Source organism: Hypomesus nipponensis, chromosome 2, assembly GCF_054491055.1.
Source record: "Hypomesus nipponensis isolate SF chromosome 2, ASM5449105v1, whole genome shotgun sequence".
Lineage (NCBI taxonomy): Eukaryota > Metazoa > Chordata > Actinopteri > Osmeriformes > Osmeridae > Hypomesus > Hypomesus nipponensis.
The window spans coordinates 11806322-11819982 of NC_140362.1; the positions used below are offsets into that span (position 1 = coordinate 11806322).

The 13661-nt window shown below is 41.8% G+C and overlaps 1 protein-coding gene across 1 annotated transcript; it reads right to left on the reverse strand.

Moving 5' to 3' along the window:
* calb1 (calbindin 1) lies at positions 1 to 10789 on the reverse strand. The gene is made up of 11 exons (XM_084669687.1): positions 10664 to 10789; positions 10108 to 10184; positions 6350 to 6424; positions 5332 to 5412; positions 5057 to 5113; positions 3408 to 3485; positions 3145 to 3200; positions 2990 to 3029; positions 2773 to 2826; positions 866 to 937; positions 1 to 138 (listed from the first exon to the last, which is right to left on the reverse strand). The coding sequence occupies exons 1-11, from the start codon at positions 10740 to 10742 to the stop codon at positions 25 to 27; spliced, it is 783 nt and encodes a 260-aa protein (XP_084525813.1). The 5' UTR covers positions 10743 to 10789; the 3' UTR covers positions 1 to 24.
* Between the last annotated feature and the right edge of the window lie 2872 nt (positions 10790 to 13661).

The following is a 13661-nucleotide window of genomic DNA, read 5'->3' on the forward strand; positions in this document are numbered from 1 at the left end:
GAAAGGGTGGGGTGGTGCCAGATCTCAGATGTCGTCGGCGCAGAGAACGAGCGCCAGCTCCGTCCTGTACAGCCGGCCTCCGTCCGATAGCGCCATGATGGCAGTCTTGTACGAGGGGATCTTGCTGACCTCCAGCACCTGTTAGAGAAGACAAGCATCTCATGTAGACAGGCATCTCCTCATCCCACTGGCTTTGTAGCACATTACTTTAAAGCTGCTTTTACATGTCAATACCCAGCCCATAAAGCCGCTGGCTTTCAGATAGCCTAACTGCTGCTTACCCAAAAGCTTAGCTGGTAGAAATCTTACTGACTTGAGCAAAATATTTCACAAAAAGGTTGAGGGAGTTAACCTTGGCCTTATGGCCTCACATAATGGCCCTGACATATTAATGTTTGGCAAACTATTTTTAAAAGTCAGCTGTCGTGGACTGAGAAAATAAGTCCTTGTAAAGCATTTTACATTGGTGTCATCTCTGTGTGTGTGTGTGTGTGTGTGTGTATGTGTGTGTGTGGTGGTGTTGGAAAATTCAGGAAAGTTTGGGCATCAGAACACCAGTTCTAGAACACACTTATTGGTTTATTTGAAGAGGACTTTTATTTGTTCCCTACTATGGTCAACAGACTAGACCTCGAACAAGACAGCAATTTTTTGTCTGTGATATATAAAAGCAAGCGTTTCTTGGGATAGACACTAGTTTATAGGGGTGCTAAGCTTCTTAAAGCTAAACTTTTAAGTTGACCCATGCTGTCTCATTCCTTTCTCACATTCTTTTCAAATACATAACATATCATCGATTGTTCGCAAGCATCTCATACTATTTCTCACCTTGGTGTGAATGTGAGCCAGTTTTTTAAGGACTCACCTTCATGTTTTTCTCACACAGGTCTTTCAGGAGAGCATCAAGCTCGTTCTCGTCCATATAGCCATTCTCATCCTGGGAAGTTCAGAGACAGAAAGAAGAAAATTTGTGTAGGAAACAACAGAGAGAAAGAAGGAGGAAGAGTGGAAATTTTGAAGTGAGATAAACAGACAGAGCAAAGCCACCAACGGAGGAAGGTAAACAACCGTGGCCACATCGGCGCACGCACACGGGAAACGCACAGTCACACCATTTAGCAGCCATTTCCTTTCATCTGTGGGGCCAGACGTTTGGCGCGGTTTGCCTCCCGTTGGTTCATGGCGGGCTCAAGGGAGGCGTTGAGCATTGGTTTGGCACGCAGCGTCAACACAATGCCACGCCGCCTCTCAAAACCCTAATCACAATAAACACACTAAACAATAGTCTTAATGAGCAGATGTGTGTTTTTGAATGCAGTCATTGTTTGTCCTTATGGGGAATCTGCTCTCCTATTCTGTTCCGAATTGAATAATGTGGGAAAATGTTTTCCCATTGTGTGGTTACGTCTACATTTGTTCATGGATCATCTGTTCAACCTCAGTCTTGATTGGCCAGTTTGGTAAATCAAAGATACCTCTTAATTGGACTCTACTGGAATGTGCCCAAAGTATGACCTTGAAGCTCATTCATTGGATGATAGGATCTGTCAAACCCTTTTGTTTTGATATGAGCTTGTGTGTGTGTGTGTGTGTTGGGGAGGGGGGGGTGCTAAATAAAAACCTGCTCTATCTCAAACACATTTTTCAGTCAGAATAAAGTGGACAAATAAACTGAGCTGCTGGCAAAAACTCTTCCATCTTGGCACTAGGAACAACTTTAGAAGGTGCAACTCTCTGGAAACCTGGCAGCAGCATGGAACCTCTAATATTCCAAGCCTTTCAACCTTGTGTGCCAAACTCTGCATCTGCATCTATGCTCTGAGACTTAAAACAAATGCTAAATCACGAACAACATGCTGCCAGATAGCCAGCCAGCCACAGGCAGACAGATCACCCAGTTGAGCTCTAAAGCCTAATGAATGCGTTGCCATTTCCTTCACCAATTACCTGTCTGGCTGTTCACATATCAGACAGGCCCAGACCTCCTGCCCGCCTGGGCAACATGAACCTTTCAATCAATACGCATCACAGTGACTACCATGGGAGAGAGGGAGTGGCCTGCCATGGGCCAAGGATCACAGCCGTCCACGAAGGGAAGGGCGAGAGGGGGAGGAGGAAAAAGAAAATGCTAGGAAAAGGTGGACATCGGGATTTGGGGGAGGTATGGGAAATACCAAGAGGAAAGTGGGAGAAAGGACATACAGGTAGAAGGGAGGAGGAAAGACGGAGGGAGCGGGAGGGGGGAAGGGAGAGAACACAGGGTGGCGATTTGGGCCGTGTGGAAATGAGATAGTGGAGAAGGACAGAGAAAGAAAGGGAGAAATGTGGAGTGATGCGGAGGAGAGTGTGACGGGTAGAGAGGTAGAGATGGACAGAAAGAACGCTATGGGGAGGAGGGACTGCGGGAGGTGAGGGGCAGCTACCGAGAGATGCTGTGGGAGTGAGGGAGTTTGGAACAGGGGAGTCAGCCAAGCAGTAGATAGTCACTGTGAATACAAATGTTCTGAAGAGAGATGTATGGAGAAAAAAAGGGGGGGGGGGGGGAGCAGTGAGTGAAAGAAAGAAAGAAAGAAAGAAAGAAAGAAAGAAAGAAAGAAAGAAAAGATGCCAAAGACAATAGCACCCAGAAGGAAACAGATGAATAGAGAAGGAGGGATGCAGTGTAGCGTGAACTACAGCCACCAAGTCCCTCTCTAAGAGGTTTTCAACCTGACGGTGGCATGCACATCACGCAAATCAAAATGACACCCAACTGCTTCTTAGGAAACACACCTGGTCATACAACTCGAAGATCTTGTTGAACTCTTTTCTTGCCATCTTTACCCCCTGTGGATGTGAGCAGACAGCATAGAGGACACGTCAGTGAAAGGAAAGAGGTGTGTGTGTTGGAGAGTGGTTGGGGGGGAGGGGTTGCGCAGAGACTGCTGAGTCAAGGTCAATCTGATGTCCCTGGTTCCCTCTCAGATGTGCTCTGAGAATAACCACCAACCTGAAACTTGAGCAGAAAGTTCTCCTCGTCCGGTAGCAGCCTGTAAAAAAAAAGAAGAAAATTTCCTTGTCAACCATGCCGTAGAAAATAGTATAAACAGCACAATAGACTTGACTATATATATGTGTATATCAATAGTTATATATCAAACAGACCTGGCCATTTCTGCCAAACATAGCTTTCCATCATTGTTTGAATCAAAGATTTTGAGCTGAAAGACAAAAAGGAAAAAGTCCATCAACTGCTGTGAGGGTTTGTCAAGTTGGAGGTTGATTGCCCCTAATGACTTTTAAATCCCCAAAATACAGAACTGATCTACTGAATTTGCGCCAAGCTTATGATAAGATGATGTTTAGAAGCACTTCAACAGAATTAATCTACAGTACAACCAGTTTCATTAGAGACACTGGCCCCTTACTGTGGCATGTGTGTATTCCTCAAGCTTTTTTTCATCATACGGTCTCTTTGCCTTCTGAAGCAGATCTTTCAAGAAGTTCTGGAAAAGAACAGAAAAGGAAGGAAGGAAGGAACATGAACAACAGTTTGAGTTTGTTATCAATGAGAATGGTACATTCCCAGCAATCATTGAACATATTTCAAACTAACTAAACAGTTGCTTAATCTTCATTCCATCATCGGCCTGAGACAACGATTCATAAGATCCATATTCTTTGGGTGAGGTCCTGCCTTCATTAAAACACACACACGTATACATCCCTTTTGAAATGATTTCTTGACTTCTCATGTCATTCATGAACTGTGTCATTTACAATACATAATGCAGACGTTTAGACAGCATAACAGATGTAGACACTGCATTGCAGACATAGCTAAGCTGTGTGACACCTTCACTAGTACCCCTTCATCAGGAGCTGCCAGTAGTGACAGATTGTCATCATTTTCAAACCAGTGACTAGGCAGCTGACAGCTGCTCACTTTAGTGTTGTCAGCAATGACTTTCAGATTTTACGTATGCATTTCAAACATTGCATGCATGTTGAAATCTTCGGGTGAGGTTTTTAAAAGGTTTATGGTGCGTCAATGTAAGTGCAACTGATGTGCTCGAATCAAACATGAATGTATTTTATTCTAAATCATCCAAACAAGGAATTGCCAACGACGCTTGACGTCTGTTATTTGTCTGTTGGTATTTTCTAGGTATGGAGGTGTTCTGTTATGTGTTCCATGTATTAATAAAGAGACTGCCTCGATAATCTCCGTGGAGTGTGTTCAGTGCTTCACATTCATGTCAAATCGAGGTACATGAACGTTCTCCATAGATCTATTTTAATGCGCTTTACCAGTGTAGTATGACCAGTCCGGTAGCCTAACATGGGTTTGCAGGCAGGTGAAAGACTAACGGGAGGCACAGACCTCCACGAGACCTTCAGACCACCACTTCCACACCGAAACAAAGGCGTTGGTTCTAATCTCCCCCATTATACCAGTGTCAAATATTTTTCTGTGTGATCCAAATACATGGAAATGCTCGGGTTCTCACGTACTAATCTGGCGTGTTAAGAGTCCTGGCATTTCCATTTCCTTTCGTCCCCTCCCCGTCTTGACGAGAGTGGGGTCGTAACTTGGAGCAGAGCGGCACCAGCGTGAAATACACTCTGTGCCGACGGAAGTCTCAGTACAAATTAACCCCTGACCTCTGGGCCTTTAAACGTGCTTCAGGAATTTTCATCCCTCTTCTTTACCACTCAGAGAAGAGAAGGTCTACATGCCATCAAAGGCTTAATCATTCCCCGTCTTTTTCTAGACAACCTCTGGGAAGGTTAGAAAGGGATGTATGTGGATGACATGTTGGTCTAAGAGTAGAGAGGGTCCAATGCGGGAATAACTTGAATCCCAAGACTTCGTGAACATCATTTCAATTACCAGGCTGAGCAATGGAAACACTATAGTTCTGAAAAAGCGATTTCAAGTTACGATCCAGCTGAGCCTTGACCTCGCGGGGCTCCTTGTGAGCCCATTCTATTACTGAAAGAAAGGACTGCAATCATAGACAGTGAGTAGGCCCTTCTAAAGGCAAAACTGCAAACCCCATGATGCACTGCTTACCTTCAACTCGTCTGCCTCAATGTACCCACTATGATCAGCGTCAAAGTTCCTCCAAGCCTGTAATTGGACAATGAATGAGGAAAGGTTTTTATTATTGAAAAAGTATTAGTTTTTTGTTGAGTATATTCAATAATTTCAAAGCACTTTTCATAATTACATTCCTTTTTTACAGAGCCCTCCACAATGAGACTGTTAGCATTACAGCATTCACCATGCTTCTGTAAAACAATCTAATCGGATACTAATCTCTTTACTTTGCAGTAATATAATTTTACCTGCATAAATTCCGTACAGGACTTCAACTGTTGTCGAAAGAATAACAAGAAGTTCTCCTCTGTGGGCAATATTTGGACTAGCTGTGAAAAGAAATTCAAAGCTATAGGTAAAGTTAGCTGAAGCCTAAGAATATTCTCATACTTGTTAAGGAGTTTAACAAGATGATGGGATTTACCAGTATGAGGCAGCCACAAAATTCTAAACATTATTTAACATCCATTTAAACACTGTATTATAAGTCTGATTGCATACACCAGGTAATGGGTTTTAGGAACAAGTTGTTAGATGACGTCAATGCCTCTTATGGTATGATATGGCACACACTGCACTGCAATGGATTATGGGCAGCAGTTTATTACCATAATCCATGTGAGCACATGTACAATTTGATTAAAAGATAATGTACTCTGAGGGTATTATTAATTCAGTTGGGATCAACACCAGTGTTCGGCATGTAAAGGACTTTGATAAACGGAAAACGGAATAAGCCATTACGCCGCATCCACCCTATTGCTGTTGCTAAGCTTGTGCCATTTCAAATTCATTCAGTCTTCATAATATCACCAGCCATTATGGCTAATGGCTAGGCTGTCAGTTTCGTCTCGAAATACTCTTTTCATTTCCACAAGCTTTAGGGAAAGATGAATCATGTCCACATTCTGGAACTCGGTGGGTAAATCATTTCTGTGTTCTACATTAAGGGTTCTAAGGAACTGACTCTTTAAACATCCCATACATTGTATAAGTCATATAGTGCTGCCAAATAACACACCTGTGACAGTTAATCTGGTGGACTAACTCAGGTGGCTGCTGGGAAATTAATTTGCACTTTAAGGCCTTTGGTTAGATTTCCATGCTGACAGACACAGAAGCTTCAGAAGCAAAGTCAATCCCAGGTATAACTTTGAATCCGAAACTGTTCGCGGTGTGGTTTTAAGAAGCATCTCCACGAGGGATGAAGGTCTTAATAGCTGGAACCTGCTCCAGGCAGGTTAAGGCCTGACACATGTGACTCACCTCAACAATTCCGATCTTTCCATCTGCATTTTTCTCATATTCATCTACAAAAGCCCGCATTTGGTCAGTTAATTCCTGTTGGAGAACATGTCACAATTATATGTCACACTTGTGGGGTTAAAAGCCTTTTGAAAAATCCACTTGATTCTGAAAGACATTTCACATACAAGAAATTGCCTACTGACTTAATTTCATATCCATTGCACCGATGTACTCTTGAAACAAGTTTGCCAAGCAGGTGAGGGACCCACTTAACTCATGTCCTCATAAACTCTATTAGCATGCTACATGGGCCAGTCTATGTTATCCAATGTGAATTAGATTAGCGACTAGCGCTATGTAATCTTCACCCCTCACAGCACAATCCTAATAGACTTTTGGCATAGGTCAGTCCATGCTGCTGCACACATACAGATGGCGACCCAGTGCGGCGATTATGTATGCACGGTTTGGTCACAACCCGCAAGGAGGGAGCAGGACAGTGATGTAATGCGTGCCACCGAGTGAGGGAGGATGGAGATCGCAGCCGACACGGTCAGTGTAATGGAATCGGGTTGACAAGACACCGATGCTGTCAGGCGCTGTCACGGGGAAGATGTGGAGTACCAGTCTCCCAGAGAGGCCAGGGAGGGAGGTGATGCTGAGGGAGGTGATGCTGAGGGAAGTCAGGTGTGATGCGGAAGGTTTAGAGGAAACCACTTTGAATGATCTGTTTGAGGTTGTGTTGTCAGTTGAACACACGCACACACTGCTTTGGCGAGTGTGTGTGTGTGGTGTGTGTGCATGTGTTTTAGAGAGAGAGAGAGAATGGGAGGGAGGTGGGTGGGAGCATCTCTGAGCCATTGCCTTTATGACATGTTTATATGGACTTCATTGACGTACTTAGAATCCATAACTCATTATCTGACTGTTGAACATCCTTCATCCATCTTTCACAACAAAACACAATGTTCAAGAATCACATTTTGGAAACAAGCTCAAGACCTACACATCACCAGCCATTGTGAAACAGAAACAGGATTTAGTAACAGCCATCCATGTGCCTGCTACATTTGATCAGTGTTACATCGCATATGTAAATATGCATTGATTTTTAAACAATCTAAAACATTTTGATCATTCTATAAATAAAAACACCATCACACAGATGTTTTATGTATGTAAAGTATTTTTGACAAACCCCAATATCAAAAGAAGTTTCCCAACAGAATAAATGGGATGTCATTATCAAGAGCACATATAGAAAAACAATGCTTTGGTTCAAGTGTAAACCATTAAAAAGTAGGTACTCGTATTCTGGTCTACGTTGATGTCTGACTAATAAAGTACATTTTACAATAAAAAGAAAAACAATGCTTTGGTTCAAGTGTAAACCATTAAAAAGTAAGTACTCGTGTTCTGGTCTACGTTGATGTCTGACTAATGAAGTACATTTTACAATAAAATTGTGTTTCTGGGATTTTTAGAATAAAGTTGAGAATGAAGGAAAACTTTTAAGTTGCTTTGGAAAAAGTGTCTGCTACTCTGCATTTGATGTTTTTCATAATTGAAATGCATTGTTATTTATGTATGATATTTGTTGTGCCAATAAGGTCTAAATGCAATACATTTGCCTTATTTGTATTTTAGGTTAGGACACTAATTGTTGAAATTCTGCGACGAGATGTCTCATAAAATAAATGCTTGTCTTTTGAACTGTATTTATACTTTCAGTATGACATAATATCAAAGATGGATTCCATTGTTGTCTTATGATGACATAACACTCACATCCGCCTTGACCACAGGTGTCAAACTCCGGTCCTCGAGGGCCGCTGTCCTGCATGTTTTAGATGTTTCCCTGATCCAGCTCACCTGATTCGAATGAATGGTCGTTATAACAACCCATTTAATTGAATCAGGTGTATTGGAGCAGGGAAACATCTAAAACATGCAGGACAGAGAGAGTTTGACACCCCTGGCCTAGACCCTCACAACTAGATCACGTGATCCAGTCAGATGGCCACTCTCTTCATGTCATGTAAACCAAAGGTATGTGTGCTCTTTTAAATGAATCATTGCATATTTATTTTGTATATTTATTTATACAATCAAGGATCACATAAATATCATATTTACTGTAGAACCAGGTTTTAGCTATTGGAATTAGAGCCATTGATTGATTTTTGGATTGATTGATTGCTGGATTAATTAATTAATATTACTGTGCTAAACACATTGAGTTGTTGGCATTGTCTTTAATCTCATTAATACTGACTCCGAATTCCTCAGTCGTTGTTTTTACATCCGCTAACATTTATGACACAATGGGAATACAACTGTGAATTAGCAAGCAGTTGTACATCAGTCCCGGCTTTGAAAACCCAGTTTTGCAGATACTGTACAAGAAACTGTATCATTCAAAACAAATTAATGATCTCTGTATTGATCTGTAGTGTGACAATGCAAAAAGTGGAAGCCATCTTGGGATCTCTTTATGTATAATGCAGGCAAAGTGATTGTGCTTCAAAATCCACTGTTTTCTCAATGGTCTGTAATGGGGGAGTTATAACACATACAAGTACTTAATCAGAGCGTGAATGGCATTTTTCTTAATCAACCCCTAACACTCTTTCCCCGTAGACTAAATCAAAAGGTGTTTATCTGCCACTGGCAAACAGTGTGCCATTACTCCTGTTTAAAGATCTGTGTGTGAATGCCAAATTGACTCCCCCGCAGTCCTTCCTAATTGCTTGTACATGGAAAAGAAAATTTGTGTTTAACCTTTGCCAAACGTGAAGCAAGAAAGTGCACTTCTCACAGCTGTTCACTTTAAGCTAAGGAATGGATTAAGTCCAACACGCATGAGGAAATGCTGAGTTGAGGCACAAACACAAGTTCCAATGATCCAATGTCAAATAACAAGGTCAGAATGAAAACAAAATTGTCCAAATGACATGTTCTCTTTGGATTTTAATCAGGTCTCAACACAACTGGGGCCGGAAAATAAACTAATAATGGGGAACCGAGTTGACAAGATAGAGAAAATGGAAAACACGTTCATCAAAATCATTTATCTGGTGCAGTAGAAATATGAAGATAGAACTACAGTCGCAGGTCTTTTAACCATATACAGACAAAACACCAGGCACCTTCAATACCACATGATAAAGCAATAGCAGTTTATATCAGTAGCTTTCTGATATCCAATAACTTGATCAAGCCATACAGTATGAGTCAAGGAGACAAACCCTACCCCAATAAAATTATGTAATCATACAGTACACTTGGTGATGTCAGGAAATACTCCCTTAAATTAAGTCTCTATACTGTATCACTTTTATTTATCATGTTTACCCTATGATACCGCTCTGTCAATGACATCCACATTAAAGAACACATTACAACTAATTTCAAACTAAAATAGTTTTTCGCTGCAATTCCATTCCATGTAGTTTTCTCGGTCTCTGTCACACAGTGTACACACGTACACATTTCTGTCTCAACAACTGTCTCTTACGCGTGCACGCACACAGGCAGGCAGGCACACACGCACAGACGCACATACACATGTAATGGGCAAATGCGGCAAAGCAACATACCCCATCTCCATAGATAGTTTAGCCCATTACGAACTGTGCTTACAAATATAGCCAGATATCTACCCTGTATGACACGTCATCCGTGAAAAAATGTAGGCTAACTGTCAGTATTTGCTCATTTTCAGTCATGTTGGCACACATATGTATAGTACTATTAAACTGTAGTATAATACTTACAAGTCCTGCCTGTTTCCGAGCGTGTTGAAGTTCTTTAATAAAGCTCTGCAACTCTTTACCTTCAATATATCCATTACCTGTAAAAAAGAAGGTAGAATCATCATTTAAGGCAGGTGTCCTGTACCATGTAGATGGAGCATTACGCACGACACCATTTTTAAAACATCAACCACATAAAACATGTGTATGCTTCGTAAAAGGTTACATATTTTGTTATAGAATAGACAAGAATCTCAGCTTTTTTAGGCGTTTCTTTTTTCCAGTTTTTTTTTAAATACCAGACGTAGTACACAAGTCCTTGTCACATTGTTAATTTAAATCACTCAGATATAACTAAAAGCATGAGTTGACCAATGTTCACGGAATTATTGGTTTGACAATCTTGTACAAAGTTGGGGGGACTATAAATACAAAGGTCCCATGAAGAGTTCAAAACTAATCTTTCATTCTTGAAATGTAATCACTAAAGCGCACAAAATTATCCTTGACGTTGGTATGCGCAGATGTCCCCAAAATAGTTTATACCATGATATTCCACAATTGAAAGATTATTTACCATCGTTGTCATAGTGGTGAAAGATATCCAAAAACTGTGATGCGGAGATCTCCACTCCTTGCAGGTAAGCGTTTGCCATGTTTCCGAATAGAGTTGGGGACGAGAGCGCACCGGTAAGCAATGCAGGACTTGCCGAGGCTCTGCAACGAATAGGACGCTTTGATCAGTCCGTACACGGTATTTAAAGAGCGCAATATCTCGGTAATCTTTTGGCGTCACCCCCTCCCCTACCGAGGTCGGGAAACGGAGCCAAATGCGCAAGTCCCCTCCTACAGCTTCCCGCCGCCCCGGTGTGCCGCAGGTAGCGCGGGCTCAGCATGTTGACACGCGTCAGGGGTGCACGGAGATGTGAGCTGAATTTAAATAAGAACTTTTTTAAATACACTTTAACATAGGTTAGTCAGTTTTAGTCAGATTAGTCAACGTCAGTCCGTTTTTTCAGTCGTACAAAAGATTGGAATTTAAAACATCCAAAATTGATTTAAATGCTACAGATAATCTCTGGGCCAATTGGTTGATTCTGGACATTAATTAAGGATTGTTTGCAAATAAAATGTGGCATTTATCCTAGAGGTTGTTATACTGTAGTCTTATGCCTAAAGCCAACCGGTAGTTAGCCTATACTTCGATGTTAATCTTACTTCCATAAAGAGGGCCGTTCAGACCAGATTGTTATGAGGGTCGTTTATTGATGCTCTCTGCCACAGGAAGAGATTCCATTGAGATGACTTTCTTCCAGTAATTGAAAATCCTTGCTTTTGTCCAACACTTGTGTCCCACTTCAATCTCATTCCCCCTCTCTTTACAAATCTGAGCAAGAGTCTATGCAAACACATATAGTCTCAAACATGCCACAAAAACCTATTATGGAAATAATTTTGCATAAGTTTTTATGGAAATAAGTTTTTTTTTTACACAGACAGGTTCGTGTTTGGTGTAATACATTTTAACAGCAAATCAAAAGGTGTTTTGGGCAAACAATGTGTTTACGGGTCTACAGAGAACATTACTTTTCCAAGGAAATCTATTCCCATGCAATACTGTAGGTCTCTGAGGAAAAATATGTAATGCTTAAGTCTGAAATCCAGAAATCTTTATAGTGTGTGACTACAAGCAAAGGCAGCTTCAAAACTATGAAGAGTGTGTGCATGCATGTAAGATGAGTATACATTGATTGTATTGGATAGTAGTACAGTTGCTTTTGTCTATGTCTTATGACATTCTCCGCTAGAGAACTGCAGTCGTGCATGAATCCTGTTTTCATGACAGTATCTAGTATGAATGGATACTGCTGGGTCATGTTATGTTAGGACTGCATTATAAACTGATCTTTTTTTACAGACCATTTTTCATCCCCACATGACAGGAATGACGACAATGATGCTAATGGTGATGAGGACGACGATGAGGAGGTGGATGATGATGATGATAATGACAATAAGGATGATGATGGAAATTTGGAGGAGGGTTGCTTTTACCACGTTCATGATGCAGCTGGTTTCTGCTCCTGGGGCCTTTCCATGACTCAGGCTCGTCACACCTGTCCTTTCCCCTCAATTTCCCATCAGACAATGGGACAGAATATGACACAATCATTTATCACCTGAACACCCCCGCCCATTGGTAGGTGTCAAGGGCTCATCAGGGCCAGGTCATTATAGAAAGAGACTGTTTACCCTGTTGCCCTCTCCTGGATCTAAATAAGGTTTAGTTTTATAGATAGATAAGATATATATATAGATGGATGGTTGGATGGATGCAGGGACGTGCACCGGAATTTTGAAGGGCAGTTGCTCTGGCCTGAAAAAAGGGCACCCCCTCCAAAAAAGAATAGCCTGCCTACTAATGATAATAATTCATGTAATGCATTACTTCCATCATTTATTCTTCTTGTTAAAACAAAATGTTATAAACCAACCATCAGCAGACATGTAGCTTAGTTTTCCTACCAAAAAATGTGCATGTGATAATGGGCTGGTTGTCTGGTAGGCAAGCTTGCCGTCTGATTATTTAGGCTAAAGGTGGCAAACTGAGCCTGGATTTATGAAGATTTTAATTGATTTAATAAAACTTGATGATGATGATTGTTCGTTTGTTATACATTTCTACAACTTAAAACTCACCGTTTCTGACAACATCAAAGCAGTTTTTTATCGACTCAGAATAAAACAACCTTGACCGTCTCTTAAGTGCAAGAAAATGCAGGCTAAGGTGGCGGTCACGTGCAGTACCGCAGAGTAAACAGAGTAGGGGGCATACCCCCCTCCCCCTTGTGACTTCCACTCTCGTTGCCCATAGGCTAATCGATTGGAAGTGAATAAGGCTACTTAAGAAATGTTTTGAGTGGCGATTTTTAAAATCTAGGTCTACATGAAATTCTGCAGCGGTTTAAATTCACTATTATTTATTTATTTTCCTCGGAGGGGCACTTTGACTCGAGGAGGGCAAGCGAGAAGTTGCCCGGGCAACCTTAGCCATAGCCTGTGCACGTCCCTGGATGGATGGATGGACGGCCAGCCAGACAGACAGACAGACAGACAGACAGACAGACAGGGCAACACAGACAGGCAGGCAGGAATGGGCAGAAGCAAGCATGTAACAGAAACATGGAACCATACAGAAGATCCTTTCCACAGTGTACACTGCAGCAAAAGAGATCAGACATACAGTAGGAGGTGTGGTGTAATGAAATGTAACACTGTCACGTCTGAGCATTATCTCTCCTCCTTGTTCCTCTACTCTATGTCCTGTGATACCCCCATCTAAATGGCACCTAACCCCCTGGGTGGGCAGCCACAGAAACGTTGCTTTTCTCTCCTCCATCCACCATGTTTCCCTCCCTCCCTCCTTCCCTCGCACCCCCTCCCTCTCTCCAATCCTCCTCCTTCCCACTTTCCCTCTCTCTTCTCCCCCTTTGTTTTGAAAAATGAGCGTTTGACTCAGGCTGCAGGCTGTCTTCAGAGACGTGGCCCTGCTCTTATCACCCTCTGCTGCGTGT